This window comes from Alosa sapidissima, chromosome 2 (genome assembly GCF_018492685.1).
Source record: "Alosa sapidissima isolate fAloSap1 chromosome 2, fAloSap1.pri, whole genome shotgun sequence".
Lineage (NCBI taxonomy): Eukaryota > Metazoa > Chordata > Actinopteri > Clupeiformes > Clupeidae > Alosa > Alosa sapidissima.
This window is the reverse complement of record NC_055958.1, coordinates 13840226-13852143: the sequence shown is the minus strand read 5'-3', so window position 1 is coordinate 13852143 and position 11918 is coordinate 13840226. Positions and strand designations below refer to the sequence as shown.

Genomic DNA, 11918 nt, shown 5'->3' with positions numbered 1-11918 from the left:
TGAGCTGCCTGCAACAACAGCTGCGCTCGGGGAGCAGTGAGGGGTTAGGTGCCTTGCTCAAGGGCACTTCAGCCGTGCCTACTGGTCGGGGTTCGAACCGGCTACAAGTCTGAAGCGCTAACCAATAGGTCACGGCTGCACACATCTCTAGGCCTGTTATCTCTAACACTCAATGAACAACATCAAAACACTAAATGAATGGTCCGTAATTGAAGCCCATCATCGGATAGCCTTGTAATATCGGTAGGCATTCAGTTTGTTTGAAATAATTAATTTCATAATATTTCCCATCTTTGCAGAGGAAAAGTTTTGTGTGAAAGGAATTAAAGACCCAGCTCATATAGACCCCTGGCTCAAATACTAGCCGGAGCAGTTTGGTGTTTTTGGAAAATAAAAGCCAGGCTATTATTTGAAGTTTACGGTAACTAACTTTTGGCTGCTGTTATCTGTATCTGTTACCATCACACATGCACTATAAGCTCTACCTACTGTATGTGTCATGTCCCACTAGGGACGGGGCTTGCCTTGATTTGTGCTATGGTAACATAGAGAATGCATACTATGCCAAAGCCTTGCCAGGGTTTGGAAAGTCGGATCAAATATGATTCGGCTCATACCAGCATACCGGTCCCTGCTACGCCGGGGAAAGGTCCAGACAAGGGAGGTTGAATGCTGGTCTGCTGAATCAAAAGCAGCTCTGCAGGGATGCCTGGACAGCACTGACTGGGATGTAATCGTGGACACCTCGCAAGATATCAATGATGCTGCATCTGCATAAGAGGATATATACAGTTGTATATACAGTATGCGAGAATCTATTTATTCCTAAAAAAAACAATCAGATTTTATCCAAAGAATAAGCTGTTGAATAAGAAAGAGAGACTGTTTCAATCAAAGCAGACATTAAGGCTGTGCAGCATAAAATTAGGAAGAAAATCATGGAATGTAAATTAGCTTATAAAAGATAAAGTGCAGTCCTTTTTTAGTCAGGATGCAAGGAGAGTCTGGCAAGGCCTACAAACCATGACTGGGTATAAACCTAAAATGCATACTTATGTGGCAGATGACTATGTATTTTCTTAGGATTTAAACATTTTTTATTGTCGCTTTGATGAGGTTGATTATTCTGTACAGCAGGAGGAAGCAATTAATAGAATAAAAGGTTTAACTTGCAGGGACATTGCCATCTCCATTGATGATGTTAGGAAGCAATTTTCTCAGCTTCATAGAAGAAAAGCACAAGGGTCAGATGGGATTAGCTGTAAGGTATTGAGGGCATGTGCTGATTCGCTGGGTTATATGCCTACAGTATGTGTCTGAAATGTGCACTTTGACCAAACAAATTGCCCAACTTTGGGATATTAAAGAATACTTTGACTTTTGTAGGTTATGTGTTATGGTCCAGCTAACTTACAGTAATTTCCTGTGTATAAGCTGCATTGTGTATGGACAGTTTTTTATGCAAGTTAAAAGAAACAATTAATACCATATTAACTTCCCCCGTGTATTAGCCTCATAGCTGAAGAAATTTTGCTAAATCAATGTTTAAGCCGCGGCTAATAGTTGGGAAATTACGGTATCATTTTGGACATCACCCCAAATCTCAGTTAATTCAGATGTTCAAATGTTACTTACCATCCTGCTGTTATGGAAATGGCTCGCAGCATCTTCTCAGAGGTCTTCAAGTTGTATCACTTCATCGGTCACATACATTACACAGAAGAATGTGAAGTAAGTGAAGGAAGCAGACATATACGAGCACATTACATTGTTTACAGTTCATATATATGTCATAACTTTTAGACATTTTGAGGGGAAAAAACATACTATGTATGAAACTATTATTGAATCAGTGGACAGGACAAGTATGTATTTAAGAACGAGCTGACCTTCATGATTTCCCATCCCTCCATTCAGTTGATTTTCTTCTGGTGTTGGTGTGTCTTCATTTTGCTGAGGTTGACCTGACAAGATACAGAATCACACATCTTAGACAATCAGACATGTGAGGATTCTTGGTTTCTATGTTACTAGTAGGAGAGCTGTGTAATGACAGCACCATGATCAACATTATTGTGTGTCATATCTACACTACATGTCGTGTATGAAAGGCATGTATTGTGTTAAAAGAAGCCAAGGAGGTCAATAAATTAATTCATTGTCTAGTTACATGAGATTTAAAAATTCCTTTTAAATACCATTAATTTGCATTAAACAGCTGAGTTCAATTGCAAGTGACATGTCAATCATTCATAATAGCCTACACATCCAGAAATATCAATAACATTCACAATCACAGTAACTTCGCTGTTGTCGTTTGAGATTTTTAAGTTCAGGTACGATAGAACCAATAATGTAAACAGAGCCGATTCTAGAGTCTGTGGGGGCCCCAAGCAAACATTTCAAGGGGGCCCTACCGACCAGTGTTCATCACCATTATGTTAGGCTAAAATAATCTGATACCAACGGAAAATGTATTAAATAAAACCTTTTTTTTTATTCCAAATGTTCCAAACATGAAAAACTTCTTTGAATAAAGTCTATCTTTTATTCTTAAATAAGCTACTTGGTTGACCCATCTCCTGACAGTGTTACAATGTTTATTGTTTGCTTACAAGAATTATTAGCATGCAGAGTGAGAAGCGAACTGAAGGAGTTGGAGCTGGGAGAAAAATAGCTGGGCCTATAAACAGGAATGGAAAGAAACATTTGCGTTCATCTTACCCAGTTTCACAAATGCAAAACCTGTGTATCAGATATGAAACAACGCTGTCACAATAAATAATATTATACCACACTACAAAACGCAGCTATTTGCTCCAAACAAGCACAAAGGCACAATATTGAAGCGCTGGCCGAGGTCTATGCACAGCTAGCAGGATCCAGTGCATTCTGGTGTTCTTTCTCATATTTGTTTAAGCACCAACACAGTCTGATGGGTGAAAAGGCTATTTGTAAATCGATATCGTAAAATAAAAGATTTTAAAAAATAGGACTGCCAGAATAATTTGACTGGGCCAAACAATTTCAGTGGCGGCAGCTTTGGCCGCTTGTTGCTGACCCATGTCGTAGATTATAGTTTAAACTCGAGGTGTGTCAATGATATTTTAATTTCATGTCGACTGAGCCGACAGGGATTTTACATTTTTATTTTTTTAAGTATAACGCCCATTCAGCCGACCGGGAGTTCAGAACTGCGTTAGGAGTGTTTATTATCTTCATGACTAGGCCTACAGGAGGAAGGCAGACAGTAGTTAGTCAGTTTGAGGACAATAAACGATGCATCAAAGGGTCAAAATATTGGCACCAAAGAGAATTGTTTATAACAGAACAAGTGACGGTGTAAAATTAAAAATCATTGACGGCACACATTAATTAATTAAAACATTTTTAAAAAATTAACGTGTATGATTGGTCCTTACTCATTGGTCCTTAGCCTACTCATTAACACGTTATGCTGACAGCCCTAATATAAACATAACGTAGACCATCTCCTTGCTTTAACTAGTTGTAACTGTCGCTAGCTAGCTGAAGTATATTGTCGTATAGATGTAGCAAACCATGTTCAATCTTTCTGCCAATTAACATTAGCCTATAACTTCATTGAGTAAATGTCAAAATCCGATGTTGATCCGTTATCACTGCACCCTCGATTGACGTTTACCACAGTAGCCTAAATGTGTGGATTCTTTGAACTCTTTTGAACACAGATCCGCTGTTTATAAGGCCATAGCACAGGGCCTACATGTACATATGTACTGTTTGTAGCCTACAACAGGACAGGAGCACGCAAAATCTCGCTTGTCCCACCGGCAAACGCGCGTCGGGGGCCCCCTAGCGGCTCGGGGCTCCAAGCAGTTGATTGGTTTGCCTGTTGACAAGGTGCGCCTCTGCACTCACTCTCTTGAGCACCTTACCATGCACACATAACTAAAGGACTACTGCTGGACTACTTTTTGCACCTTCACCAAGACACTCACTCTCTTGAGCACCTTACCATGCACACAGAACTACAGGACTACTGTTGGACTACTTTTTGCACCTTCATCATGACACTCACTCTCTTGAGCACCTCACCATGCACACAGAACTACAGGCCAGTTTTTTTTTATTTATTTTTTTTATTTTAATTTATATAGTATATAGGGCTGGGCGATAAAAGATATATCGATATATTTTAAAATGCGATATAGAATTAGACTATATCGCATATATCGATATAGTTCAAATTTGCGCCATGATCCTTGCTCCACGCAAGCTGCTGACCGGAGCTCTCTGCACTGCTGTGAAACTGCACACTATTTTTCTCATATAAATATATTTATTTCAGAGAAAGATTGGCCTATTTTATTTTATAGGCTTTTTTTATTTAAGATATTTTTTTATTTAAATGTGCACCTTACGGAGCTTTGATTTCAAAAAAGGCACTCGAGTTTTATGTTTACATTTTATTGTTATTTGAGTAGTGAGTTTTCAATAAAACTACTCATATTTGACTGAACATTTCATTTTACAGCTCTAACTTTGCGGAAAAAATATCAGGATATATATCGTATATCGATATTCAACCTAAATATATCAGGATATGACTTTTGGTCCATATCACCCAGCCCTAATAGTATATTTAGTATTTAGTTTTGTTAGTTTTTCTTATCTTCTACTGTCTCTATTGTACAGTGGAGTTTGGTTATATGTTTATACTTATATTTATATGTTGTGTGTGATGTCTGTATGCTACTGAGACCCTTGAATTTCCCCTTGAGGATCAATAAAGTATCTATCTATCTATCTATCTATCTGTGTTAACTAACAAAAGTTAGAACTGTTTGGTTTCCTTTTGTTAATCAATGGAACTTGAATTAAAATATTTTACTTTTATTTTATTGATTCATTTATTTTCAGGTTAGAGAGACATTTTTTTGTGATGCTGCTTTAGGTTAGACTCCACTGCAGTGGCTCCTTCAGTGTAGGCACAAGAGCTCCCTCTAGTGTCTACATTTTTCAATGTGCTCGACAATTCCCTGCACACAGTTCCGTGTCTGTTTTGCACAGAGGACCAACTGGCAGTTGATCATAGCATATAAATCCAGACATTATTTTAAAGCATTTTACCAACTGAAGAGGAAATATATAAAAAGTCTCAACATGTCCTCCATATACAACTGCCTTTTCAGCCTACAAGAATCTATCTGTCACGGTTGATTTTTTATGCTGCTATTTTGACAGGATTGTCATTTCATAACATTATTAAACCCAGTTGACGTAAACACTACACTAAAGCATGTTTTCACAGTAAATGGCTGTCACTTGCTAACACAGGGGTCAATTATTAAATAACACACCCCCTCTATGGTCTCAGATGATTCACTGACTCTTTGTTCCGTAAATAGGCCTGTCATCATCACACCATTTCCTCTCATCTAAAGCGAGGTGCTTAAATGAGCAGCCTGCTGATATTTGCCATGGCTGTTCTAAAACACGTAGAGCAGCTTCACTTTCATGTCTTCCCTGTGAGTCCATTCAGAAGAACTGATCTGAGACCTGGGACCCACTTGAGTACCAGCAACTGTCCGGCTGTTGTTACTGTTTTGTTGTTGATGCCTGTCATGTAGTTATTTTGAGGGTAGAGCATAAGCCTGGCTGATTAAGAAACCATAGAACTGAAATAAAAAAAAGAATTTGGTTATTTAAAAATCTTTTTATTTTGTTAAATATAATAAATCTGTTTTTGCTTTATTGTTATTATTAGTTATAATCAGAAATATGGCTGTGTGTGTGTGTGTGTGTGTGTGTGTGTGTGTGTGTGTGTGTGTGTGTGTGTGTGTGTGTGTGTGTGTGCGTGTGTGAGGGTGTGTGTGCTTAATAATACACGTATAATGGTAATAACATGAGCCTAAAACACCAACATCTAGTCACATCTGGTTCACACACACACACACACACACACACACACACACACACACACACACACAATCCTTTAGCTCTCAATGAACACCTCAGCTCCCCACCCACTACCCCGCAAACACCCCCCCGCACTCAGTGTATGTAGGTCCCTGGGTTTTCCAGGAACTCTGCGATCTTCTTGGCCATGTCGTCCAGCTCGTTGGTGTTGGTGTACTTGAGCAGGTTGTGCGAGCGCACGAAGTAGTGGCGCAGGTAGCGCTGGGTGGCGCACTTGAGCAGCTTCCTGGCCAGCTGCAGGACGCTCTCCCGCAGGTTCCTCCAGTCGCGAGCCCCGGGGTACTTCTCACACGTCCAGAACAGCAGTGTCTGAGGGACCACACAGAGCAGCGCCACACTCGAGATGACCCTCACTGGAGTATATGGTACTGTACTGATGTCTCCCCTTGGGGATCAATAAAGTATCTATCTATCTATTTGGGGATCAATAAAGTATCTATCTATCTATTTGGGGATCAATAAAGTATCTATCTATCTATTTGGTAGATGATTATGATTCGCTAATATGTATTTTCATTGTTTTTTTACTGTATTTTCCTAGATTTACACTGAACAACCGGAACCAAGTTCCTTATGTGTAAAAATACTTCTGATGTGATTTTGATCAATTGGTTTAGTGTAGACCCCCCCAACATCAACAACATTAGATCTATGTGTGAGAGCTCATGCACAATCCATATTGCTATTCTAACTGTCAATTACATCTATTAGGGACATCCCTGAGTCCAAAAAGCTGTTGTGAGTGGCCTGCCGTATAATAAGTAATAAATACCTAGGGTTTTGTAACCTGATAGTTTAAGCTCGGTTTTGTTATGTGACATGAGAGGAAAGACAAATAGGGTGGCACTGAAGTGCGCTCTGATTGGTTGCATGAGCAATAATGCTGAGCCACTATTGATACCTGCAAGTGATAGGTTGTGATGACAGGCTTATTGCCAGGACACCACACATCCTCTTTGAGTTGCCGGACGACTCGATAACACTTCCGGCGGCAGCCTCCATCTTCATCGATGCTTCCCAACAGCACTTGCTCCGCCCGCGAGAAGGACAAAAGCCAGTGGTAGTTTGATGTGGCCATCAGGTTAAAGCCAAAAGACTGCACACAGAGAGACAGAGAGAGAAATGGAGTGACCACAGGGTACGAGAGAGAGAGAGAGAGTGAGGGAGAGAGAGAACGACTGAATCAGACTTGAAATCATGACCATGACTTGACCATGACACCCCTGATGCAGACCATATCACACGCGAACATATCAGGTACAGTATGAACTTTTTAAGTTCAAATTGAAGTTATCAGTAACTAGGTAAGTGCTATTTATTACTGGTCAGTGAAACAACCAAAGAACTGTTCATAGTAGCAGTGTTTCCCACAGAATTTCATTCCATTTGTGGTGGTTGGTTTGCCGAATTAACTTGAATACAACAGTTTTTAACAATTAGGACAGTGTGGTTATGATGCTAACCAGATTTAAGCACAATTTAGTACAACCTGGAAAATCATTGTGTGGTGGTCAAAGTTGATATTGTGGTGGGCCGCCACAAATAAGTCAATGTATGGGAAACACTGTAGTAGTTCTAATCAACCACACAGAGGATATAAGACTATTGTGGGTCATCTGGACATTATTTCATCGTTGCTGTGACCTTTATGCAGCGGGCTCTCTCGGCAGACGGCCATCTTTTGAGCAGGCGGGGCCAGCGGCCCTTCTTGGGCCAGCAATTCATCAGCTCCACGGTGGGCACCAGCTCCGCCTCCACCTGCATCTCCGACGTCTCCACAGCAACCCGCACCACCGAACCCACCGACTCCAGGATGCTGACTTTCCCTGAGGAAGAGGATGAGCATGTTCAGAGGAGCGACGAAAAGAAAATGACAGACAGACACACACACACACACACAAAAACAATCACTGCCTTTCAGGTTGAGTGTCACAGGCACAGTCGTAGGCTTATATTGACCGCTCCTAAAGTAAAGGTAAAGGTGGCCTAAGATATACAATATCACAGCCTATATAATTACAACATACACATCAAGTACATAGTCATTGCCCAGATGGGTAGAGATATTGATCATATATGTGTTGAAACAGTATTTTAGATATGCACGTGGACATCAGCCAAAGCCCTATTGAATGATGAGCATATAGATTTTAATAATGTAGCTTTAGTCATTTAACCCAGTGTATCATATAGTCCCAGTGTTTACACAGCGACTACACTTGCGACTGTGTGTGTGTGTGTGTGTGTGTGTGTGTGTGTGTGTGTGTGTGTGTCTATCTATCTATGTGTGTGGGCTATATGTTTTGTGTGTGTGTATACACATGTGTGAATCAGCCCTCAGGCCCTTCAGAGGTCACACATATCTGATCTAACCTTAAAAGCTTTTTGGACTCGGTCACAGCTTGCAATTCCATCATATTCATGCTGGCTATAGATTTTCATGTATCAAATGCAGAATGTAACAAAGAGACAGAGAGAAAGAGAGAAACCTCAATAGGCAAACAACAACCCAACATGCCTGAAGAGTTGTGGTGAATGTTGTCTTATCACTCCACTACTCTAGCGTGATGAGCCAGACCCACATCAAGATGTAGGGTCTGGGAACTTACAGTACCATAGGCACTGCTCAATCCGAGGGGCGGGATAAACAGTTGTCTTTCAAATTTCCTCTCAGACGCAATAGGATAGTGCTATAACCAGCTACAACTCTAGTCTAGTTGGCTAGTTGATCAAACTTTTGCCAATTAAAAAAAAAGCTTAACTCGAGCCGCGATTCAAAGACCGCTGTTCGCCAGCAGCAGCATCCATCTTATTTGTTTTCAAGAAGCAGGAAATTCTCACGGAAATGCACCGTCACCGGCTCTATACACGTTGTGATTGGCCTGATAGAAGTTTAATTTTTTCCGCTCGCAAGCCAACGGAGAGTTGCTAGACTACCCTGGCTGCAAATTACATTTGCTGCCGCTAGGGTGCGTCTAGATTTCTAGGCTACCACTACTCACCTGTGAGCGAGCAGCTCTTGATGGCCTCCTCCAGCTGCTCCCTGAAGACGGTGGCTACCTTGGAGGGCACGATGTCGCCCTCGATGGCAACGGCGGCGTCCTGCCACTCTTGCGAGGCATTGGCGAAGCTCTCCAGCTCCAGCCACTGGTGCAGCTTCTCGGGCTCGCGCACGGGCGAGAGCAGCCGCGAGCCCGTCAGCGAGTAGTATCGCCACTGGCGCGTCCGACGCTCCTTGTATCCCATCAGTCCCTTCACCGGAACCGAGATCAGGAACAGCGTGGGTGTCAGAACCTGTTTGTCGGGAGGTCGGGGGACAGGGGTTCAAAGGTCAAGAGGCCAATTAATACAGCTGCATCACTTATAGGTGGCTAATTGCTAATGTCCATCGAAGTAGGCCTACACAAGCCTGACATAATAAAAGTCTGTGAGATCGAGAATTGTGTGGGAGCCAGGACCTGTCAGGGTCAAAGGTTGAGGACACAATCAATGAGATGCATGTCATGTCGGTCTAATCGCTAATGTTCATCTATATACGCTAGACTGACATAAAAAAAGTCTCGCTAGCTCAGCTGTGACCTCAATAGCCATTGTGTGTCCAAACATAGCACTTGTGACTGACAGGCGCTAGGAGTGGTGCCATTCATTCCAAGGGCTAATTCAGTTTAAGCCCCCAGCTTTTTCAAGACCACATCAATCTATTTTTGACTCTAGTTTTGACATGACGTCTCTCAATGACAAAATTTGCAACGCCCACATAGACTGTCAAAAAGAGACAAAAAAACAACACTATAAGCTTGGACATAAAGCAATGTTTGATTTTACCTGAATAGCAGGGTTGAAGGCATATTTTCCTCGCAGTAGAGCTGTCCATTTAGACAATAATGCTGGTTGATCCTATAATGAAGCAAACAAGGCACTCAAATGAGAGATTAGAGATTACCAACAATTAAAGACTAATGTAATGTACAGCTACTACAATTTAGAGCTGGCAGCTGTATCCAAAGGAAGTGAGGTGTACTGATAGGTGGGCTTACTTTCACGTTGTCATTGTTATGAACTCCAGAGTTTGCAATGGAGAGGAAACGAGCATCCTTATTACTGACTTCAGACGTGAGGTCCTTCATTATCTTCTGGACCTCTTCCACTGTTTTGGACACCAGCCGATGCCTCAGGTCCACCTATAGGCAGGGAGAGAGAAGCTTCACATCCCTGTGACCAACTAGTTAAACTTCAACATAATACATAAACATTCTAATACAATAAAAAAAACATCTACCCAAAAACAACCACAAAGAAAATACAATGACACACGAGTCAGATACACACTGCCACCCAATGTAAAACCACGGTCAAAAGCCATTCAAATATACCAACAATGCAAAACACGGACCCTGTACTGCACATTCAACCTCAGTAGGTTTGGCAGAGCCATCAAAAGTTGAAGAAATGTACCTGATTTAGCAGGAAGTGGTCTAAATCTTCTTCAGTGAAGTCTGTCATTTCCCCCTTGGCGTGATGGGTAAATCCTACACACTGTTGCCTTCAAACACCACTGAACAACTGAGCTTCAGAGGACCTTTAGCTCCTATATTGTGTTTGTCTATGTGTGTCTGTCTCACTCTGACCCTCTTTGTGAATTGTTCCATGTGGCACGGACTGAACTGCACTGAAACGGGAAAGCACTTCAACATGGAGACATTGATTGTGTGCCATTGATTTTTGGGCACTAAAATGCACCCCACAATCCTCTAGGGAAGTAGGTTTACCAGCTGCAGTTCTATGATGTGGGCCACATAGCTCAATTAATTATTTGTAGTGAGGCTATATTAAAAGGATAACTTCACCATTCATATTATGACAGTTACCTTTTTCATATGGTGAAATATTGATAATTATCCTAGCAGCATATATGTTATGTCAAGAATAAAATATAATAATGTAAGAATATTATTATAGCCTACTCAGATTTAAATGCTTTTAATCAAATTAACGCAATTAATTGTACTGAGTTGAAAGAACCAATATGGATTACTGATTATATGCACTGTTTCAAAACTGCATTAGTAATATGTGCACTGTGATTTACTCACATGGCTGAAAATGATCTAATTTGTTTTGGTTGTAGGCCTATTCACAATGCACTGTGCCCTCAATTAGGCCTACTGATTAGAAAGGTTCAGTCTCTTTTAAAATGTGGCTCGAAACTGTGTGGTATTGATAGCATTTTGAAAAACGACATACATCCCCATTAGTGAACATTAACTTCCTGTGGTTCAATAGAAAGTGCTCCTGTGATGACACAGTTTCTGTTTGTATTCAATTGAGGTGTTAGCAATTCACAAACTGCTTCCCTGGTATTGTGTAAAATAAAATGAGTCTGCACATGATGATTCACTGATGATGAATTCCTCTACGACAAATCAGATTGTTCAGAGACCTTCAGAGGACTTTTTGTGGGACTCTTTTAGATATGAATGAAGCAAACTGGCATGGCTATTTCAAGCACACTATATGTATTTTTGGACCATAAACTCATGCTTTTCTTGTACATTCTTCTACCTCCACAGTGCTGCATTCTGTAGAGCCTGAACTGAACACGACAGATTTGTTGAAATCGGCAGTCTGCTGGGCAGACTCAACAGATTTAATGAAATCAGAATACAATGTATAAGCCATGGTCCGTGTAACGCTTTGCAGTGCTTTGTTCTATTTGCTCCATCCATCTGATCCAAATAAAAAATGTGTTCAATAATTTTCATATTTTTTTAACTGTTCAGAAAATAGATAATTGCTGCTATTTTCTAAATGTGTCATTAGTCACGCAAGATAAAGAAAAAAACAGAAACTGGATTGGAAACAAAAGTAAAATTCAGTTAATGGATTTTTGCCTTTTTTACCGTTTTTGTTGTGGTGAACCACTAGGGGGGTGACCTGATACATATTGGCGCGCGGTG

The 11918-nt window shown here is 40.9% G+C and overlaps 1 protein-coding gene across 1 annotated transcript; it reads right to left on the bottom strand.

Annotated features, from left to right (window-relative positions):
* Positions 1–5814: 5814 nt before the first annotated feature.
* Positions 5815–11698, bottom strand: mab21l3 (mab-21-like 3). Its single transcript, XM_042076228.1, has 7 exons — positions 10417–11698; positions 9999–10142; positions 9787–9858; positions 8964–9255; positions 7606–7787; positions 6863–7057; positions 5815–6270 (listed from the first exon to the last, which is right to left on the bottom strand). The coding sequence occupies exons 1-7, from the start codon at positions 10462–10464 to the stop codon at positions 6037–6039; spliced, it is 1167 nt and encodes a 388-aa protein (XP_041932162.1). The 5' UTR covers positions 10465–11698; the 3' UTR covers positions 5815–6036.
* Positions 11699–11918: the final 220 nt, after the last annotated feature.

Coding starts and splice junctions, on each gene's coding strand:
- mab21l3 (XM_042076228.1), bottom strand. CDS start 10,464: ATGACAGACTTCACTGAAGAAGATTTAGACCACTTCCTGCTAAATCAG. Junction 10,143..10,416: donor ACCACTTCCTGCTAAATCAG/GTACATTTCTTC, acceptor CCCTGCCTATAG/GTGGACCTGAGGCATCGGCT. Junction 6,271..6,862: donor TCACAACCTATCACTTGCAG/GTATCAATAGTG, acceptor GTGGTCCCTCAG/ACACTGCTGTTCTGGACGTG.